General features: G+C 43.4%; 1 protein-coding gene across 1 annotated transcript in view; it reads left to right on the top strand.

Moving 5' to 3' along the window:
- LOC144504817 (follicle-stimulating hormone receptor-like) overlaps positions 1-20,808 on the top strand; it is a 186,598-nt gene extending 165,790 nt beyond the window's left edge. The window contains exons 6-10 of the mRNA XM_078230567.1: positions 7,979-8,056; positions 9,069-9,137; positions 9,288-9,362; positions 14,833-15,027; positions 18,363-20,808. Of these exons, the coding sequence (XP_078086693.1) occupies positions 7,979-8,056; positions 9,069-9,137; positions 9,288-9,362; positions 14,833-15,027; positions 18,363-19,704 (1,759 nt within the window). The 3' untranslated portion in view covers positions 19,705-20,808. The remainder of the gene's footprint in view (positions 1-7,978; positions 8,057-9,068; positions 9,138-9,287; positions 9,363-14,832; positions 15,028-18,362) is intronic.
- Positions 20,809-22,808: the final 2,000 nt, after the last annotated feature.

Genomic DNA, 22,808 nt, shown 5'->3' with positions numbered 1-22,808 from the left:
CATGCACTCAAAGGTACATTTACTGTGCCCAGTGGAGAGCCATGTATGAAGGAAGCTCAGGTCGGAGGTAGGGCAGCAACTTCCTTATATCATGGCTGTCTGCTTCATGCATCCTTTGAATGCCTGGTACACTGAAGCACTAAATTTGCCCTTTTTGCTGTATATCTCAATTCTTAGGTGCAGTCTATTATTCACTTTCATAGATTCCACTATGAATGTTCTAGTTCATAATGATGACTGGGACCCTAAGGATGCAGATCAAAGTAAACACATGTAACTTTGCATGTACCCTGTTCTCCCAGACTTTCCCTTCCCTGGGTGACATTTCACATTCCTGTGATGTAAGTGTACCAGCTAGCTGACCAATGAGTTGTGATTTCAAAATTAATCTGATTCGTTACTTCAATCACAGATTTAAATCAAGACAGTTTAGTCTTAACCAAGAGCTTAATGTTTCTGCCACTGATTCCAGTCCTCTTTCTGTCGGCTTATTCAGTTGAGCCCAATGGCTTGCTAGTCTGTTTGACCTTGAACTGAAACGCTCAGGTCTAAATTGTATGCCTGCATATCCCATCCTGCATATCCCACCTTGCATCCCCTGTGGCTACACCTCTCTTCCCATAGATCGCTCTCTGAGGTGCTGCCTGTGGACACCTGACTTCCTATCCTTCTGGCCTTCTCATCCTCTTCAGAGGGGGTCCCACCAATTGAGCATACAATCCCTATTCGCAGAAATGCAGATGACACTGTCTTATGCATTGAAGGGTGCACCCAGCAGAAAGCCTGCAAAAAGGTTTGTAAGCCAAATAGTCCTGAAACAAAAAAGCTAGAAAGGCAAAGAGTCCTTCAAAAAACACTGAAAATGCTATAACTATCAAGACTAAACAATAAACTCTCACCTAAATTCTTAAATATTCACATTGCCAAGGCTCCAGTTGGCTTTTATCACGCCCTGGATGGAGAAATCAATAAAAACAGGATGGCCTCCTAGCCATGTTGCCCATGTGCCCACTTCTGAATTGCACAGACAATGTACAATTGTGAAGAATTGGGCATTTAAGTGGCTTAATTGCCAGATTAATTGTCGGAGGTTGCATTTCCCAGTTCTGAGTATGCCTGTCGACTGTAATATTGGATGACATCCTCCTGACATTGTGACATGTGCCCGACATAATCTCACACAATTTTGCGCTTGTTTGGGTTGGCAGCGCATCCGATCCTGGAACATAAAATTCAGGCCTTTGTTTCTCATTCCCACTTTTCACGTGCAGCAGTGTGCGTCCTTCCTTCTCTGGAACAATGTATGCTTACAATCCTCGGCCATTGTGTCACAAGGGCTGAGTCAGGCATACGCAGTTTGTGCCTTCATGCCCACTTTTAATTCCCTGGCATGCTCCTTGCTTCACCTCCCCCCACTCCTCCACACTGTTCCACATTCTTGGATCTTGCATGAGTCAGGACAGACATTCTCACTAATAGTTTTGTGACCTCAACAACTTTGATTTTGCACAGCTATCTCAAGATGCCCCAACCATATCATTCTTGATTGGATTGGATTGGATTTGATTTGATTTATTATTGTTACATGTATTGGTATACAGTGAAAAGTAATGTTTCTTGTGCGCTATACAGACAAAGCGTACCATTCATAGAGTACATAGAGGAGAAGGAAATGGGAGGTTGCAGAATGTAAAAGAGTTAGAGCACAGTTTTAAAAGCATAGAACAAGAGTAAAAGATAGAATTAGACAGTATGCTGGGGACAATTAGCAAGAAGTCGCCACGTTCTGGCACCATCTTGGATCTTCTGACCAGTAAGAGGTAGGATTGGGGAGCCACACTGCAAGATAATGCAACGTGTTGGTGGGAAGTGAGGGACAGGTGAGGCTGAAATCTTCCACCATGAACCAAACGGAAAGGGAATAGGTGGGTATTGGTATCACCGGAAGGGAATAAATGAAATAGAGATTTAAGGAAATTTGGCATGTCTGCCATGAGTCTCACTAACTTTTACAGATACACCATAGAAAGCATCCTTTCCGGTTGTATCACAGCTTGGTATGGCTCCTGCTCTGCCCAAGACCGCAAGAAACTACAAAGAGTCGTGAACAAAACCCAGTCCATCACGCAAACCAGCCTCCCATCCATTGACTCTGTCTGGCTACTTACTGTCTTGGAAAAACAGCCAGCATAAGCAAGGAATGCATGCACCTCGGTCATACCCTCTTCCACCTTCTTCCATCAGAAAAAAGATACAAAAGTCACATACCAACTGCTTCAAGAACAGCTTCTTCCCTGCTGCCATCAGACTTTTGAATGGACCTGCCTCGTATTAAGTTGATCTTTCTCTACACCCAGGCTATGACTGTAACACTATATTCTGCACCTTCTCCTTTCCTTCTCTGTGTACGGTATGCTTTGTCTGTATAGCGCACAAAAAACAATACTTTGCACTCTGTACCACTACATGTGACAACAATAAATCAAATCAAATCAATTTAAAGCAAAGAATGCCAGGACAGGAAAATCATCAGCATGAATTTAAGATAAAGAGTGCTGACATAAACTGAAGGGAGACAAGTATCAGCCTGACCTGAAGGAAGGGGGAAAAGACTACAATTTTGACTTAAAAGGGAGAAGATTAAAAGTGGCAGCATAAATATTTACTGGATGCATTGTCAAGGGCTTATACAAATGGAAGGTGAGGGGGAGAAGTGTGCCTGCGTGTGTAAGTGTGCAGACTCATGGACAGGTTTTGAGGGAACGATATTCCATGTACCGCTCCCTGGCATGCAGTGGAAGTGATGATGTGGAGATGCCGGTGTTGGACTGGGGTAAGCACAGTAAGAAGTCTCACAACACTAGGTTAAAGTCCAACTTTAACCTGTTGTTGTGAGACTTCTTACTGTGCAGTGGAAGCACATATTACCAACCTCGCATCTTGCAATCTTCTATCCACTGTGGAAAATCCAGGTCAGCAGTGCACAGTTGGGTGATATATACGTGCTGCTTGTATCCATCGGAATGAATACTCCAAATGGAAAGCGCAAGGAACAAATGGCAAAGACCCTGGCTTTATTACAATTTAACAGACAGCTTTCGTAACTGAGAGTGTTCCACAATATCTTGCAATTCCTCCACCAGAAAGGAGGGAAGATCCCCACTGGGCCTCTTTTTTAATGCTGCTATGTTGCCTTCTATCTCTTGACTCACCGAGTGTTACCAGTACTTTTTGTCTTTGCTTAAGATTTCCGGCATTTGCAATCTCCTGCTTTAAGTTTATTCATAAAGTGACAGGATTTCACACTTAGCTAATCTGTAATGTGAAAAACTATTATGCCTTTGAGATAAAATACCTTTTAGAAATGATATCATTTTGTTTGATTAACATGCGATGAGTAATGTGTTTGGACTGAAGAGTACATATCAAGCATGAGTCAGTGTTGGAACCCAAAGAAACAACTGCAATATTATGAAGAAATGATGCCTTCACAACAATTGCATAAGCTTTTGGATCAGATCAAACTCTCATTGATCGATTATCCTTATGCACATAAAATTCTAAACCTCATAATAAAGAGTAGGGTTGACATACATTGCATTGAATTCAAATTGATGTTCTACACACCTTGACAAAAATAGACACTTAAGAACCTAAAAAGTAGAAGCAGGATTAGACCATAATAATCCTTCGAGCTTGTTCTGCCATTCACTATGATCATGACTGATGCTCTCCCTCAACTACACCTTCCCACTCGCTCCTCATATCCCTTGAATGCAAAACAGATGAAAAATCTGTCCATCCCAGTCTTCAATATACTTACTCAGTGATGGAACGTATTCAACCCTCTTAGATAGAGTTCCCAAGATTCACAACCCTCTGAGTAAAGACATTTCTTCTCAACTCAATCTTAAACAATTGATCCATTATCCTGAGATATGGCCCCATATTCTATCTTACCCAAGAGGAAAAAACAACTTCCGAATCTACGATGTCAAGTCCTTCAGGATCCTCTCTGTTCCAGTAAGATCACACCTCTTTCTTCTAAACTCAGATTATAGAACCAATTTACTCAGCCTCTCATTACTGGATAACCTTCTCATTCCAGAAATCAATCTAGTGAACCTTTGCTGTACCATTTCTAAGGCAAGTAGATCCTTCATTAGGTATGGAAATCAAAACAGCACACTGGAGTCCAGATATGGTCTCAACAAAGTCTCATTGACAATTGCAACAACATTTGGTCTTGTACTCCAGCCCCCTTTCAATAAAAGATAATGGCTGGTAATTCTAAGTGCCAAATTTGCATAAAAACTGGAGTAAATCCCTCTATTTGTTTAGCAGGATTTTCAAAATGCGTCTCCCAGACTTTGGGCACTGCAGAGTGCCCTGGCATGAATCGCTCCAAAAAGTGGTGTCCACTGGAGAGGCCGGCAGAATACCGCTGAGCGGGCCACAGTGCATGTGTCAATCTGTCAGTGTCGGGGTCAGCGCATGCACAGTAGCCCCACACTGCCGGCCTCCCGATCGCTGGCCAGCCCCACAACCCCACATCGCTGCCATTCCAACCCCCTCCATCCGACGATCACTGGCCTCCCAGACATCTCCGGGCCAGCCCCGACCCGCCCCCTCCCCCCCAGACCACCTCGATTCCCCATTCACACCCCCTCCCCTGGCTATCCCGATCTCCTGATCCTCCCGCCCCCCCCCCCACCCCCACACTGGCAGTCCCATCCCCCCCACTTTGCATCCCTGACCACCCCACCCTCTCCCCACCCCCCACGGCCCCGACCACTCTGGTCGGCCGATCACCCCCGCAACCCTCCCCAATCCTGTTGGCCAGCCCCGATCGATGTCCTCCCTCCCTCTGCCACTGATCCTAAGTAAGAAGTCTCACAACACCAGGTTAAAGTCCAACAGGTTTATTTGGTAGCAAATACCATAAGCTTTCGGAGCACTGCTTCTTCGTCAGATGGAGTGGAAATGTGCTCTCAAACAGGGCACAGAGACACAAAATCAAGTTACAGAATACTGATTAGAATGCGAATCCCTACAACCAGCCAGGTCTTAAAGATACAGACAATGTGGGTGGAGGGAGCATTAAGCACAGGTTAAAGAGATGTGTATTGTCTCCAGACAGGACAGCCTGCAAGTCCAGGAGGCAAGCTGTGGGGGTTACTGATAATGTGACATAAATCCAACATCCCGGTTTAGGCCGTCCTCATGTGTGCGGAACTTGGCTATCAGTTTCTGCTCAGCGACTCTGCGCTGTCGTGTGTCGTGAAGGCCGCCTTGGAGAACGCTTACCTGAAGATCCGAGGCTGAATGCCCGTGACTGCTGAAGTGCTCCCCCAAAGGAAGAGAACAGTCTTGCCTGGTGATTGTCGAGTGGTGTTCATTCATCCGTTGTCGTAGCGTCTGCATGGTTTCCCCAATGTACCATGCCTCAGGACATCCTTTCCTGCAGCGTATCAGGTAGACAACGTTGGCTGAGTTGCAAGAGTATGTACCGTGTACCTGGTAGATGGTGTTCTCACGTGAGATGATGGCATCCGTGTCGATGATCCGGCACGTCTTGCAGAGGTTGCTGTGGCAGGGTTGTGTGGTGTCGTGGTCACTGTTCTCCTGAAGGCTGGGTAGTTTGCTGCGGACAATGGTCTGTTTGAGGTTGCCAGGTACACGGTACCTACTCTTGCAACTCGGCCTACGTTGTCTACCTGATACGCTGCAGGAAAGGATGTCCCGAGGCATGGTACATTGGGGAAACCATGCAGACGCTATGACAACGGATGAATGAACACCACTCGACAATCACCAGGCAAGACTGTTCTCTTCCTGTGGGGGAGCACTTCAGCAGTCACGGGCATTCAGCCTCGGATCTTCAGGTAAGCGTTCTCCAAGGCGGCCTTCACGACACACGACAGCGCAGAGTCGCTGAGCAGAAACTGATAGCCAAGTTCCGCACACATGAGGACGGCCTAAACCGGGATGTTGGATTTATGTCACATTATCAGTAACCCCCACAGCTTGCCTCCTGGACTTGCAGGCTGTCCTGTCTGGAGACAATACACATCTCTTTAACCTGTGCTTAATGCTCCCTCCACCCACATTGTCTGTATCTTTAAGACCTGGCTGGCTGTAGGGATTCGCATTCTAATCAGTATTCTGTAACTTGATTTTGTGTCTCTGTGCACTGTTTGAAAGCACATTTCCACTCCATCTGACGAAGGAGCAGTGCTACGAAAGCTTATGGTATTTGCTACCAAATAAACCTGTTGGACTTTAACCTGGTGTTGTGAGACTTCTTACTGTGTTCACGCCAGTCCAACGCCGGCATCTCCACATCACTGATCCTAAGTGCAGAGTTGCAGCAGGCCCCCACACCCCCACCGATCTCCCCCCACAGACCATGCTTCCTATAGGTCCTGCCCACTCTGGCCCCACCCTCTTGGCACTGCCTGCTGCCTGGTGGGCATTGTCATTTTGACCCTTGGGCAGTGCCAGGGGGCCAGGCTTGTACTGGCAGGCTAGCAATGCCCAGGGGGCACCCTCCCCCCCTTACCCCTGAACTCCTAGGGGCCTCCATGGCCTCCCTTCACTCTCGCAGGGTTAGGCTGCCAGCTACCCATTACTGGGGAGCTGTTGTAAATCCCGCTGGAGTGAACCACTCCTGGCAGGGGCAGGGGAGAAGCTAGCAGGCCCAGAGACTTCAGTTCCGGACCCATTAATGGGATGGAAATCCCGATTTAAGACACCACTGGAAATCTAGGTCTTGGAGATGCGTGGAGACAGCCTCCGCTTATGTCTCCCGGCCCACTGCACTGGGAGAATCGCCCTCAATATGCTAATTGCCTCGCTAATTGTTTGTTGTACCTGCATGCTAATTTTCTGGTTTCCTTGCGTGAGTACACCGAAATCTCTCTCAACATCCACATTTAAAAGTTTCATACTTTTTAGAAAGAAAAATCCCATTTTTACGATTGACGTTAAGAACCTCACATTTTCCCCACATTATGCTCAACTTCACATGATTTTGCCCATTCACTTAACCTGTCCATATCTGCTTATATATTACTCTCGTTCCCTTTGTCTAGGTCTTTCATGTAGATTAAAAGTAGCTGAGACCCCAGCACTGATCTTAGCAGAATTCCACTAGTCATGGCCTGCCAACTTGAAAATGCCCCATTTATCCCTCTTCTCTGCTTCCTGTCCATTAACCAATCCTCTATCCATACTGATATATTATGCTCCACATCGTAACTTGTGTATTAATCTTTTTGTGTGGCACCTTTGTCGAATGCCTTTTTGAAATCCAACTATAAAACATCCACCGGGCCCCCTTTGTTGACTCGACTAGTTACATCCTCAAAAACCTCGAACAAAATAGTGAAACGCATGGGCTGGAATTTTACCGCCTCGCCGCCCCAGAATCGGGACGGGCGAGGCTCGTAGAATGGCATTCTCCATCGGCCTCGGGCGGGATCTTATGAGCCTCGGGCAGGCAAGGCGGTAAAATTCCAGTGTGACATCATACAGACTCAAAACGTCAGGCGGGATTTTTCATGCCCCCCCCCACCCATCCCCCCACCCCGTGGAGTGTTTCACAGCGGTGGAGGCGACTCGTCATTGGCCAGCAGCAGGAACGTCTGATCCTGCCACTGTCAACGGGGTTTCTATGGAGCCCCCGCCACTGGGAAACCCACAATGGAGGTTTGTCATCAGCGGGACTGGAAGATCCCACCATTGAGAACAGCTGGAAAATTCCAGAAAATTAACTCTATCTTCTCCCTCCACAGATGCTGCCAGACCAACTAAGTTTTTCCAGCATTTTCTGTTTTTGATTCCTTCAGTAAAACCATGTTAATTCTAACTGATCGTACTATAATTTTCTTAGTGCATTGTTAAGACTTGATGTCAGACTAACTGGCCTGTTTTCTCCTCTTCATTTCTTGACTCAAATACTGGCTGTTTCCTTTAGTGAATTTCGAGACAACATAAAAATGCAAGTTATACCATCTTACGCTTTCCAGGGACTAAGCACTGGAACGTTAAATATGTAAGTACATATCTACTAACAGACCATCAGACACTGAAAATGAAGTCTCTAGCACAGCAACATGATAGCACTCAAAAACAAAACTACATTTGGTAGAGTTGTTAACATGAGAAGGCAATACTGAATAAAGCAGACTTCAATAATGTCAACAATAATTTTTTTCCATTATTGTTGGAGGATGTCCAAACTGACAGTTTGGTGAAGCTGTGTAAATTAATCTTTGTTACTGGCAATGGAGTCCGTGCCATTTCAGGTGCATGTAGAAATGAGAGGTTAAATTGGAAATAAATTTCTGTGTATTAAGACTGGTTGTCTAAGTTTCAGTGATCCCGAGTGGAGAACCAGGATTGAACTGAGATTTGGGTTTCTTTCCCCTCGTTAAGCAAGTTTTGGTGGTTCTTAAACCACTAAATAATTCAGCACTGCTGCTGTGAAGCATCAAGATGCTTGGTTTCACACCTGCGTATGAAAATAAGTCTACATTTTCCGAGGAGAAACATGATTTTAAAAATAACAGCTATTTGTAACAAAATGGGCAAGCTGCCCTCGTTTTGCCATCAGTTTTTTTACATTCTCACATCAGACCAAGTGAGCTCTATAGGAAATGTACCTTCAGATTCTGTATTACGATCGATGCACAAACCGTGTAAGTTTTGATGTGATTTCTGAGTCAGTGTGATCCAGAAATTTGAGGACTTAATTTCAGATTTGGAGCATTTACATGTGCGTATTTTGATCAGGTTCCACTTCTGTTGTCAAGTCCTGATAATGGCCAATACAGCAAAAATAATGTATCACAATTTGTTTCAGAAACTGGGAATTGAATGTTTTGAGAACTCCAAATAGAACTTCAGTTTGCAATAAAATATTGTTTAATTTAGTGTTTTATTTGTACAATAAAGAAGTCGTAAAATAAATCATGTATACTGTTTTGGGCTTATACTGTGAAAGATCATTTAGCAGCAAGGGGAAAAGCCAAAGAAATCTTTTTTCCTTTTTTTTTCAAACACAGAAAACTGATTAACAATGACCTCATAGAAGTACAAAGCCATGCATTTAACGGAACAGATATAGATCATCTGTAAGTTTGCTGATTTGGTTTTGTCCCAATGTCATGATTGCAGTTTTTGAGTTGGTATTGTTGAAGGGACGCACAGCATGCCATTGTCCCATTGCATGGTGGCTGTTCAGGAATTTTGATGATTTTTTTTTTGCCTTTCATCATGTACAGCAACCTCACAGGTAACCAGAATCTACGGAAATTGCACGGCGATGTTTTCGTGGGAGCGACAGGTCCAACTGTTCTGTAAGTGAAATATCAATACGGCATGCAGCAAGGGAAAATGAGGCACATTGGCACAACTGGCGGGCATTGTCCAACAACATTTTCAAGCATAAAATTGTAAAAGATGGTGGAATTAATTTGGACTCAGTAGTAGCAATTAATATTTGTTCAATTGAGTGAAGTCAAAATTAAGGTGAGGAACATTTGTTCATTAATCCCAACAGCTGAATTGGCCTCCTTATCAGAAAATAAATGGCATTCTCTTGGTTAAATTTCCATTCTGAGCAAGTAGTTTTTTTATACAGGTTTCTACCCATCATTGTTCAGCCAACCAGTAGATGGAATAATATAGCCTCATGCTCTGGCTGGAATTTTACGAGCCCTTTTGGGAAGAGGGGTATACATTAGAGTTGCAGCAGGAGGTTTGATGGCATCTTCCTCCTTCCATGCCGTTTTACCAGTGGTGAGAAAGTTGGAAGGTTGGTTGCTCAGAAGGAACTCAATTGAGCCACTTAAGTGGCTACTTTCCCACCTCCTGGGGGAAGGGTAGGGGTGCATATACTGGCAGATGGGTAGGCCATCCAGTGAAACTTGGCAGCCTCCCAGTGGGTTTCAGGTGAGGGGACATTCTGTGGGTTCTCCCTGGCCTGTGGAGAGCTCCACCTCTCCAGTTGCAATGGTTGCTCCAATAGAAACAGCACTGCTCAAACCTAACAGGCCCACTCTCACAATCACTTGCCTGATCCCAGCATTCCCGATCCCACTTACTCCTCTTCCAGAGTGCTCGGCCATTGAATCATAGAATCATAGAAACCCTACAGTGCAGAAGGAGGCCATTCGGCCCATCGGGTCTGCACCGACCACAATCCCACCCAGGCCCTACCCCCCCATTGTTACACCTTCTTCCTGAAGCTGCTGTCTCAGTCACGGCCACCACTAATGGTGGCATTGCAGAGTCTACAGCCCTCCAACTGGGCCAATAGCCACCACCTTTAACTGGAACAGTGACCCAGTGACAGCCATTTAATTAGCTGCCATCCCAAATGTGGCTCTCGGCTGTGGACGAAGCTAGGTGGCCTTCCACTTTTGGTTCAGATGACAATCCTTTGACTTTGCCTCAAATGTTCTTTCCCTCTTAGTGGACAATACCTCATCTCTACTAAGCATCTGCTTTTAGAGAATCATGGGTAATTCACACATTATTTCAAGGCTTTGCCCATCGGTGCATCTGTTGATATATGAGTTAGCAGCTTGTGTATTAATAATTTAATTTATTAATCTGGCTTTATCAATTCTGACTGTACTACTTAATTCATTGTTTTTTTGTATCTCGTTGAAACAATTATTGATAATTATGCACTCTGCTTTAGAGCATTTAATTTATGTCGATTGATATTATTAGATCAATTATTAGATCACCGTGGGTAACATGGTGGCACAGTGGTTAGCACTGCTGTCTCACAGCTGCAGGAACCCAGGTTCAATTCTGGCCTCGGGTCACTGTCTGTGTGGAGCTTGCACATTCTCCCCGTGTCTGCATGGGTTTCTTTCAGATGCTCGAGTTTCCTCCCAAAGATGTGCGGATTAGGTTGATTGGCCATGCTAAATTGACACTAGTGTAAATATGTGGGGTTACGCAAATAGGGCCTGGATTGGATTGTGAAAGGTGCAGACTCGATGGGCTGAATGGCCTCCTTCTGCACTGTAGGGATTCTATGGGATTCAACATTGTTAGTACATGAGGCTGATTTTGAAGTGACCTCTTAAAATAAAAGATGGTCAGATGTAGCAAGTCCTGCTTGCCACTTAGTGAAACTAGTCAGAGGCCCAGTGCCTTCTAGTGATCTAATTGCATTATTAGAGAGGATCTGGGGTGGGGGAGGGTTGCTGGGGGAAATTCGAGCTGAGCTGAGTAATATAAATGAATGGAACGTGGAGGAAATCCCAAGAAGAACCAGGAATTAGTCAGATCAATTTGAGTCAGACCTGGGGAAGCATTGATGCTACTCTTGGCCCCACCTTTGAAGCAGCCTCTGCCAATCTTTTTATCGGCATCTGGTTAGACTGCTCTACATCCTGCACTACTGGATCGAACATTTACCACCTACTTGAAGACTCATCAAAATGATGGCAGATGAAACAATAGCAGAAGTGAGACGACAGGCCTTATGATCTCAGATTTGGGAGGACTCTGAGCCATTTAAAAATGGCAGGTGGGACCCAATTCTGGGATTCCCAAATCCATTCCTGGCATCCCCAATTTTCACTGTCATGGATGAGCTGTGGGGACAGTCATTGTGTGTATTTAAGGCTGAGATAGATAGATTTTTGATCAGTAAAGGAATCAAAGTTATGGGGAAAGGGCAGGAAAGTGGATGTGAGGAATGCCAGATCAGCCATGATCCTATTGAATGGTGGAGCAGGCTCAAGGGGTCAAATGGCCTACTTCTGTTCTTATTTCCTATGGTCTAACTCAATGTCAGTTCACACCCCTACCCACCCTTGTGCCCAATTTTAGCCCCTTTGCCAACTCTTGCCCTCACACATCCCCTTATAACCTCACACCAACTCAAAGCTAGCTGCTGTTCCCCACCCACCTCTAATGGTCCCTCCACTCATACTCTCCAAGCCAACTTATGGCCCTTCCATGCCTGTTCACATAGTATACACTATGTTCAGAAATAAAGAACCCAACAATAACAATTGTGGTGTGAAACTGCTTAGAAAAAAAATAGTTAAAGAATGTCAACCAAACAGACTATTAAAGTATGAATGCGGAAGCTTTAAGTACTTGATACCTCTTAACCTGTGCAAATAAACAATGAGACATTGGCAAAAGAGATGACAGAAAGAAAAACTTATTATAATCTCATAAGATGTCAGTCAAGTAAAATCAACCTAGCTCTGTGCCTATGTAAAAAACACACTCACATAACCCTTTTCGAAGACCCTGGGCTTTCAGCCAAGCATGCATAATGAGGTGATGGGTGTGAGGGGTGAGGACTAAAGGACTTAAAACATAACTAAACAACTGGGACAATGGCCAAGAGGACCAGGCATTTTAACCAGCCCACCTTGGCACTCAGCCGCCTCGATGACTGCCTCTGATCAGCTTCCGATAGAGGCAGCTGCCCTGACTGTACCCCATCCCCGCCTCTCAAAGTGAAGATAGTACGGCAGAAGTCCCACTCTCTGGAGTTGCTGGCCAATTGAGTGGGGAGGATTTTGATAGGTGAGGCAGAGGGGTGGTAGGAGAAAGAGTGGGTTTCAGGGAGGGAGCGGGTTGGTACAAAGTGGGGACGTCAGTCTAAGGGGAGCCCTCCGCGATCAGCAAAAGACAGTCCCTAAAGAGCGATCTCCCCTTCCTTCCTGTCCTGTGAACACTTAAATTTTAAAAAACGGGCTTCCCACTCCTGGCCCACACCAACATCAAACATTCTACAGTGTGGACAACATATTATCAGAGTCAACTAGTTTGATAACAAACCTAATTGACCCTTAATTATTCGTTTAAATATGGTGAGTAGGCAGCTGATTTCAGCACCCGCCATCCCCTGAACTGTGGAGGAGATCTCAGGGGTGTGCGGGAAGGTGCTGAGATGGGTACCCACACCACTCCCCCCATCCCCCCTGCCCCCCACCCTCCCATCCCCCCATGCAAAACACATCCACCAAGGCATGTAAAATTCAGTCTACACAGTGAGTTTGAGAAATACTAGATGAGTGGCAGTGCAGTGGTGTGGAGAAAGAAGTGGTGATAGCAGCTAAAGAGCAAGGTCCTGCTGGCCAAGGGTCTCTGCTGCAGTGTCTATGGACACACACCTGCTTATAAAGAAAGCTTAGCATCTCAGAAAGTCCATCTACAGGAGTTTTCCATGTCTGTGGAAAATATCCTTCAAAGCCGAGTGCAAAATAGGTCATTGGAGCTGTGTGGAACAGTGTCCTGTATGAGGAGGGCCCAAATAATGGAGGAATATCTTTTATCAATGCTTTGGCTGGTTTTAAAGAGACTTTGCTCTCTTGCAATTGCAAGAGGCTGGATTGAGAGAACTTTGAGGCTGGCACACATGAGCCTATGGTTCTTTCATCTTTTCAGTAGTTTGCACTCGTTTGCATGCCACAATTTGTGAAACATGAAGTATTTCACACGCCCTTAGCTTCAGCTCTTCCTCACCATCTGAAAGAAGGCACCATCAAGAAAATTGAGTAATGATAAAAACAACAGATTATTCAGAGGTACCTGTGGACCACCAATTCCACGTGAATAGGTGGAGGTTAATGTTAGTTTTCGGATCACATATATCAATATCAATGGAAATGAATTACTTGATGATCACATATCTTTAGTTACTCAATATTTACTGTGTAGTAGTGTCAGTTGTACAATTCTGTCATGTTTTACTATTGATTCCACCCTAGTTAAAGCAGAGGGATTGTAAGTCACGTTGGAGCCAGTGTTAGATCCTTTCTTTCCATCTTCTCTGTATTTGCACTGCAATTAGGCTCCAGTGGCACATGGTGAGTCCATGGGTGGAAGTTTCCAGTCTTGTCCATGACAGGAACTGTTGCAAAAAAGAACGGAGAATTTGGCGTTCCAGCCAAAGCTCCATTCTCTCTGAGCAGCACTGGCAAATCACAGTCGCAAGCAAGGATGGAAGATTTTGGTGCATATTTCCAGTGTTAGCATATGCCTAATGCAGTGCTTCCCAACCAGTGTGCCACAGCACACTGGTGTATCATGAAAACCAACCCCACCCCCACCCCCAACTCCTCACCGCAAAGTGCCACAAAAAAAAGATTCAAAATGATTCAAAATTCATGTAATTAAACAAAAACTCAACCTTTGTCTTCAGCTCTGTGGCTGGCATCTCCAAGACCCGACGAATCCTGGGCCTCCCGCGCATGTGCCAGCTGGGAAAGAGCCACACAAGTGTTGTTTAGATTATTTTTACCTCGGTCAGGCCCATGCACGTGACCAATGGGACTTGGAGCTGAAGAGAGTGGTGCCATGTGCCTGCACAAAGAGCAAAAACTCAGAAATGGCGCAAAAAGCCTGGGAGAAGTGAGAGAGACAAAGAGAGGCTAAAACAAAACACAGGCGGAAGGACAGGAAGAAGTTAAAAACAAGTTCCCTGTAAGGAAAGAAGACAGAGAAAATAGGAGGTGTGCCTCAGTTCTTTTTATAGTATGGCAAAGGTTGCAAACCAGTGGTCTAATGTGCAACAGATTGTTGCTTCTTCATATTCTAAATTGTGCATACAGCATTCAGCACATTCACATTCTCATGCATTCCTATCGGTATTACATTATTTTTCTTAAATATTTGTAGTGTGCTTGAAACTGATAAAAAAAGACCCTCAATTAATACATTTAGATAACTCTCTCCTCACACGCAAACAGAATTCTAGATGTCTTATAGCAGCAGCAACACAATGGTTTGGTGGGCATAATGCTGGTAACATGGACACCAACAGTCTTACTCTTTTAACAGGGACATTTCCAGAACTGGTATCACTGCACTTCCAATTCATGGCTTGAAATCTATTAAGAAGCTCATAGCTCGGTCAACCAATAACTTGAAAAGGTTACCACCCCTGGATAACTTTGTAGAACTAAGGGAGGCCAGTATGACATATCCCAGCCACTGCTGTGCCTTTGAAAATGAAAATGCTAAGAAGAAAAAGGAGTGAGTATTATTTATTCTTTTACGTATGTCGAACCAATGTAAATGCACAAAAGGAAGGAGAGGCTTCTGAGAGCCTGCAAATAAAAGTCAAATTGCTGGAAATACACAACATATCAGTTAGCAACTGTAATGTAAAAAGATACATTACCACATTCTGGGAATGTGGCCTTTTTCGGAATAAGACTGTATTTCCAGCAGTTTATTTTTATTTCAGATATCCAGCATTTGTATTTTCATCATTTTTATCACCCTGGTGTTTGGTATTGTGTCATTTTAAGTAGCTCTTTAATTATGTGGGACGGCCCTCTTTAAGAGTGCCTGTAAATCGAAAATGCATGCGGGAACACTGAACAGTGAAAAAAATTAAATACGATTTCAACTCAACAGATTAATCAATGATGACAGGTTATTTTCTAGGACATACAATGGAACTATTTTTAAGCAAGTTCCTTTGATTCATTCATAGGATGTGAGTGTCGGTGGCAAGGACAACAGTTATTGCCTTCAGTAGTTGCACTTCAGAAGGTGGTAAACCACCTTCTTGACCCGCTGCAATGCATGTGGTGCTGGTACACCCACAGGACGGTAAGAGGCCTAGGATTTTGACACAGCAACAATGAAGAAACGACGATTTAGTTCCAAGTCAGGATGGTGTGTAACCTGAAGGGGAACTTACAGGTAGTGATGTTCCATACATCTGCTCCCTTTGTTCTTCTCAGTGGTAAAGGTTGCAGGTTTGGAAGGTGCACTTGAAGGAGCCTTCCGAAGGAAGTCTACAGAGGAACTTAGATAGGTTTAACGATGAGTGGGCAAAGGTTTGGTAGATGGAGCATAATGTGGGAAAATGTGAATCGCATGCATGCTTTGTGGAAGCAGCCAGCCAATTAAATCAACAGCTGCCTCCACTGAAGTTAGATTTTGGAAGAACAGGAGTGTGAAATCTGGAGTATGCAGATTAGCACAAGTGAGATGAGATCTGAACTTGGCACATGTGTTTGGATAACCAGAATACCCCTTTGGAGAGGTCAGGTACCCCTTTGGATAGGGTCCCAGGATACTTTTGGGAGAAGTAAGGCACTCCTTGCGATTATTAAAAGTGAATATGATTATGCACTTTTTATGCACAAAATCATTAGAACTGTCAAGCTGTCAAAAAGCTGTCCAGCTGCCAAGAAACTGTTAAACCAGCTGTTCAGCTGTCAAGGAAGTGGTAACCAGCTATTTAGCTGTCAAGGAACTGTCAAGCTGTCAAGAAATAATCAAGGAACTGAATCAAGGAAGTTGTCAAGGAACTGTCAAAGAACTGTTATGGAATTGTCCCGCTGTCAAGCCTTTTGAAGTTATCCAGGAAGTGTCAAAGCTGTCAAGCATACGAAGTGAGTGGCATTGAGGAGGTAAGGGCAAAGGGTGGTGGGTGAGGGAATGAGTTGGCATTGAGTTGGCATAAGGGGTATGGGGAAATGAAGGTGGTTCGAGAGGCACTAAGTTGACTTTGCGGTTATGGAGGCCATGAGGGGTGATACTTGATGATATAACATAGGTTGGGACATAAGTTGGCATGAATGAGACAAAGGGAGTGTGTGAGGGGTGAGGGCTGGAGGAATGTTTTTTGTTAGATTTATTTTTTCTTTATTTAAACACAGTGCTGGGGCACTGAGGCAGGCCTTGTGCCCAGCCCGCCTCTGCAACTGGCAGACTCCACGCTCGCTCCGAAATCTGCGTGCAGACATTTCTAAAGGTTTTCTTTGTCGAGCCAGGAAATCTCCCGACTCAGCAAACCCCATCTGGGATTAAAAATCTGTGCCTATGTTGGGCTGTTGCTTGATTAGTCTGTTTGGACAGCTCTCACAATTTCTTTGTACAGGTCCCCAGATGTTAGTCAGCAGGGGTGATCTGGATAGGATGTGCCTTTGCTATTTTTAGTGCCTAGGTCATAGCCAGGTGGCCAGGCTGGTTTTAGTCTCATTTAACATTTCTATAGAATTTTGATACAACTGAGCCACTTGCCAGTCCATTTTAGAGGGAAAGAAAGAGTCAACCACATTGCAGTGGGTCTGGAGTCACATGTAGGCCTTGTCAAGCCTGGATTTCCCCCACTGAAGGGAATAAGTGAACCAGATGGGTGTTTCTTGTTATGGAGACGCGATTTTTACTCCAGATTTATTAATTAATTGAATTTAAATTCCCCAAGCTGCCATAATGGGATTTAATTTCCTATCCCCAGAACATTAGCCCGTGCCTTTGAATAGCCCAGTGACAGTGTCGCTCATTCTCCCGTCCATTAGCCTTTAGTGTGTTCCATCTCCTCCACCATCATCAGTCAAGAGCACAGTTCAGAGATTCATTTCAATGTCTTTACTAATGCAGTCTCAAAGATGTAATGCAAAAGACATGATCGAATGGCAGAGCAGACTCGATGGGCTGAATGGTCTAATTCTGCTCCGATATCTTATGAACATCTAGAAACCAAAAAACATGAAAAAGTCACTACAAATAAGAAAAGTAAAATACTGCAAATGCTGGAAATCTGAAAGTGAAACAGGAAATACTGGAGATACTCAGCAGGTCAGGCAGCATCTCTGGAGAGAGAAACAAAGTTTATACGGCGATATTTTGATAAATAATGAAATACATCAGTTTGGAGCAGTCAAACTCCAGAAGAGCTGAATGTGCAATAGTGCTAGCCAGCAGAATGAGCATTCGAATAGTTCTCAGGCCAATCTGATGTTGCAACTTCTTTGAAATTAGTAGAGCGCTTCTGGACTCTTAATGCGTTGGCACAGTGGTTAGCACTGCTGCCTCACAGTGCTAGGGACCCGGGGTTCAATTCCTGGTTTGGGTCACTGACTGTGCGGAGTCTGCACGTTCTCCCTGTGTCTACGTGGGTTTCCTCCGGGTTCCCCTGTTTACTCCCACAGTCCAAAGATGTGCTAGTTAGGTGAATTGGTCATGCTAAATTCTCCCTCAGTGTACCCGAACAGGCGCTGGAATGTGGCGACTAGGGGATTTTCACAGTAACTTCGTGGCAGTGTTAATGTAAGCCTACTTGTGACTAATAAATAAACTTTAACTTTACCTTGCTGTGTCTGAGGTCTCACTGGAGTAGCTCTGTGAAGAAAGAAAAACAATGGTATCTTCTAAATTGCAAAATAGATTTCTGAATTTTTCTACATGCCCATTGAGATCATGCTTTAAGCAAAAGATACTCTGCCTGAGATATTCCTTACACTTTTTCTGCCCCAGACATTCCTTACACCTTACACTGTGTTATTGATTCCAGGTTGCTCATTTCTCACCAGAATCATTCCGAAATTTGTAACTTTGCTTTCTTCCAGATTACAATGGTCTCCGTTATGTAACAAGTTCTATGGCAAGAATTATGACTCCAGCAACACAAGCTCTGAGATGGAATCTGAGATCGGTTCCACACATTCAAAAAGATCCATACCGCTGAATTCTGTAATACCTCAACAATATGCATTCCTTGAAAGTGAGGCATGGTTTGACTTAAGTGAAGATGAGCCATTTTTTGACTATGGTCTCTGTTCTAATGTAGTAGATGTGACCTGTAATCCAAAAGCAGATGACTTCAATCCATGTGAAGATATTGTGGGAAAAGATATTTTAAGAGTCATAATATGGCTAATGAACATTCTTGCTATTATAGGGAATGTCATCGTTCTCATAGTCTTATTAACCAGTCGATATAAACTCACAGTTCCACGCTTTCTGATGTGCAATCTTGCCTTCTCTGACTTTTGTATGGGTCTTTATTTGTTGCTTATTGCTTCTGTAGATATCTGGACCAAAGGCCAGTATTATAACTATGCAATAGACTGGCAGACTGGTGCTGGTTGTGCATCTGCTGGATTCTTCACTGTTTTTGCCAGTGAGCTCTCAGTGTACACACTCACTGCAATCACCCTGGAAAGGTGGCACACAATTACCTATGCCATGCAACTAGACAGAAAACTCCATCTAAGGCATGCCATCGTAATTATGTGTGGTGGGTGGGCTTTTTCTTTCATTGTTGCACTACTGCCTCTTCTTGGGGTCAGTAGCTACAAGAAGGTGAGCATCTGTCTCCCTATGGATGTAAACTCCCCAGTTTCTCAGGCTTACATTATTTTCATTTTGCTACTGAATGTCATTGCATTTTTGATCATTTGTTTTTGCTATATTAAAATCTACCAAACAGTTAGAAACCCCAACTTCATCTCTACAAATGGTGATACAAAAATTGCCAAACGCATGGCTGTGCTAATCTTCACAGATTTCATTTGCATGTCACCGATATCTTTCTTTGCTATTTCAGCAGCTCTCAAGGTGCCTTTTATCACAGTGTCTAGTTCCAAGATACTTCTGGTCTTGTTTTACCCAATCAATTCTTGTGCCAATCCTTTCTTGTACGCATTTTTCACCAAGACCTTTCGCCGAGATTTCTATATTCTTTTAAGCAGGTTTGGTTACTGCAAAATGAAAGCACAGCTTTACAGGACAGAAACAACATCCTCAGTTCAAAATTCCAATGTGAGAAATGGTACCTTGGCCTCTATGCCGTATTTTGGCCAAAGCACAGCATGCACAGTAGCCACTCATCGCCAACCATGTGGAGCTCACAACCTCAATTCTCAAGAGTCTCACCAATCGCTTACAGGAATCTATGCTATCAACTGACAGTGCATAGATTTTCCTGAAGTAAATTTGTATTGGTTAACCTTGAAGAAGATCTCGGGTGTCTTCCTGTCAAAATATCAGGAAGTTATTATCTGTTGTTAAGTGTATCAGGATGCCAAGCCTCAAGTTAGTAAACCTGTGGTGCATCCTTTGCAACAGAACGGGCACCTCTAAGTTAAGGCTGATCTTACAGGAAATGAATCAATGGTTGTACAACATGGCATTACCACGACCTGATTGCAGGAGACAGATATGTGTTTCAAGTAATTTGCAAAGACCCATTTTCTGCAACAAGTTATCAATGTCATATTCTAAATGCACTTGAGTTACTTTGTCAATATTAGACTTGCTTTAAAGTTTACCAGATTTTATTGTTATTTAATGTAATGTTTTAATGTAAAATAGCAATGATATTGTACTCTGGATTTCTTGTATTTGATAGAGACAATTTACTCCTGAAAACAAACTACATCTATGTTTCCTAGAATTTGAATGTTTAAAAGTTGCTATTGCCTCTTTTTTCTAAAATATACTCCAGATAATGACCACTTGATGTTGGACCAATGCTGAATTAAAGATTTATGTTTTATGTTGAATTAGATAATCATGTGCTTAATCACAATAATGACCAATGTCATGTTATATTGTATAAGTCTCAGTATGATGTTGTTGCTGTTATCAAAATATTAAATGTGTTATTATTGGTGTTAGGGTACCTGGATGAGAGAGGGGGAAACCTGCCAAGATTCTTGCTCCTGATTCCAATCTAATAATGTCTAGATTGGAAATATTGCAAGTGGGAGCAATCTGGGTGAGGACAGGTGAGGAGCATTGGATTTTGCCACAGTGAATGTCCCCCACCCGCCTCCATCAAAGTAAAATAGCATTCAGGAGCGGAAAGGGGAAAAGTAGAGGAGGAGTAACAAGGATTATCAGCAATTTTCTAACTATAGCTTAAGATTTGATTTATATGTATTGCAGGATTGTTAACTGCTGAAAAGATTGGAATTGTTTTCATAAGAGTCCGGTTTGTACCTGTTGATTGAAAACTTTATTCAAGCTTATGGATATTTGTTGTGATAATAAAGAGCTGTATCATCTTTGAACACTGTGGGTGAAGTACATTACATGCAATCAGTTTCTCAGCACCTTCACATGTGGATATACAGAAAATGCATTGGACATTGGGAAGTTGTTGAATTTACTATGGCCACTTGTACTGTGCTGTGATGCATGTATTAGACTTTAAAGTTATATACTCATCAGATTTGATTGTCTAGTAATACAAAGGTTCTGTAACTTAATTGTACTTTATTCCTTTCCACTGAGGCAGGTAAACACTGATGTATTGCATCATTATATTGCCCTTTTTGTATTATTCACAGAATCTTTACAATGTAGAAAGAGGCTATTCAGTGCATTGAACCTGCACTGGTTCTCTTAAAGAGCATTCTACCTAATCTCACTTCCCTGCCTTAACCCCATAACCCTGCCCATTCTTTCTATTCAGAGAACGATCCAAAACCTTTTTGAATACCTCAATCGAATCTGCCTCCAACATCCTCTAGGGAAGTTCAGACCAGATTCCAACCACCCTCTGGGTGAAAATCTTTTTCCTCACCTCACTTTCAAATCTGTGCCCTCTATTTCATGGTGCTCTCTTGAGAGGGAACAGTTTCTCACGATTTACCCTGTCTATATCCCTCAGGATCTTGAATATCTCTATCAAGTCTCCACTCAGCCTTCCCTTCTCCAAGGAAAACAGTCCCAATCTCTCCTCATAGCTACAGTTTCTTTTATCCCTGGAATCATTCTTGTGAATCTGTGCTGTGCTCTCTTTCCAATGCCTTCACATCCTTCTTCAAGTATGGCGCCAAGAACTAAACGCAATACTCCAGATCAGGCCTAACTAATGCCTTATGTAAGTTTAACATGACCTCCTTTCTCATGAACTCGGTGCCCCTACTCATAATAACTAGGATACCATATGTTTTATTATCTGCTCTCTCAATATGCTCTGTTTCCTTCCATGACTTATTAATATTTATGGTCTAAAGTGTGAAACTCTTTACTAAAGAATGCTGGGTGTCATTACACTCTTTGAACAAATCAGCCTTGGTACTGTGTTGAGATCACAGCTCATCACCCACCTAACTACTCTGACTCATTCTCTCCGAGGACCACAAAACTCTTTCCTGCAGTCTTTCTTGCCTACTGCAATATTTAAGGTTTTAAAAAACAGATTTTACTGTCAGGTAATCACTGCTTCCTGATTTACTTTGTTTGCTCTTTTGTTTCTCTTACTCTTGATGAAGTTTTACACTTGGGCCTTGACTCTCCAATCTGCCTTCCCAGTTTAAATAACTCTGCTATGTATTTTAATTTTGAAACCGTAGAAAGAGAGGAAAAAAAATGTTCACAAATCATTACGAGTACCAAACAAGAATCAAATCATCACTTTTTGCCACTACAAATTACTTAGCCTTCAGTGCTACAGCCAGGGTGTGGTTGGGTTGCCAGTCTTTTGTCTATCCAATGTGTTCAGCCATTTCTTGATATTAGGTGGAGAGAATTGAATTGGATGGAGACTGGCATCATAATTGTAGGAGGCTGAGATAGGTAATGCACCTAATACTCCTGCTGAAGGTGGCTTCAAATTATTCAGCCTTGCTTTGTACTGACATGCTGGGCTCCATCGTTATTAAAAATGTGCAAGTTAGTGCAGTCTCCTTCCAGTCTCCTTCTCTCTCAATATTCTCAATGGACCATTCCCTCAGCTCCTCTCCTCAATCACCCCTAACAGCCTTTCCCTTCCCTAAAGCACCTTTCAGTGCAAGTGCAGATATAACACCTGTCCTTTCCCCTCCTCCCTCCTCATCATCCTCCCTTCTCAAATGCTTCTTCCAAATTAAAGCACTTTGCATATACTTCTTTCGATTTAGTATACTGAATTCACTGTACACAATATGTGATCCTCCTCTACACTGGGAAGACCAAATGCAGACCAGGTACCATTTTGTGGAACACTTCTGTCCAATCTGCAAGCATGACCCTGAGCTTCCATATACTCATTTATTACTCCAACTTGGTCTCATGCTGACTTT

This window comes from Mustelus asterias, chromosome 15 (genome assembly GCF_964213995.1).
Source record: "Mustelus asterias chromosome 15, sMusAst1.hap1.1, whole genome shotgun sequence".
NCBI classification, from domain to species: Eukaryota; Metazoa; Chordata; class Chondrichthyes; order Carcharhiniformes; family Triakidae; genus Mustelus; species Mustelus asterias.
This window is presented reverse-complemented; position numbering and strand designations above follow the sequence as displayed.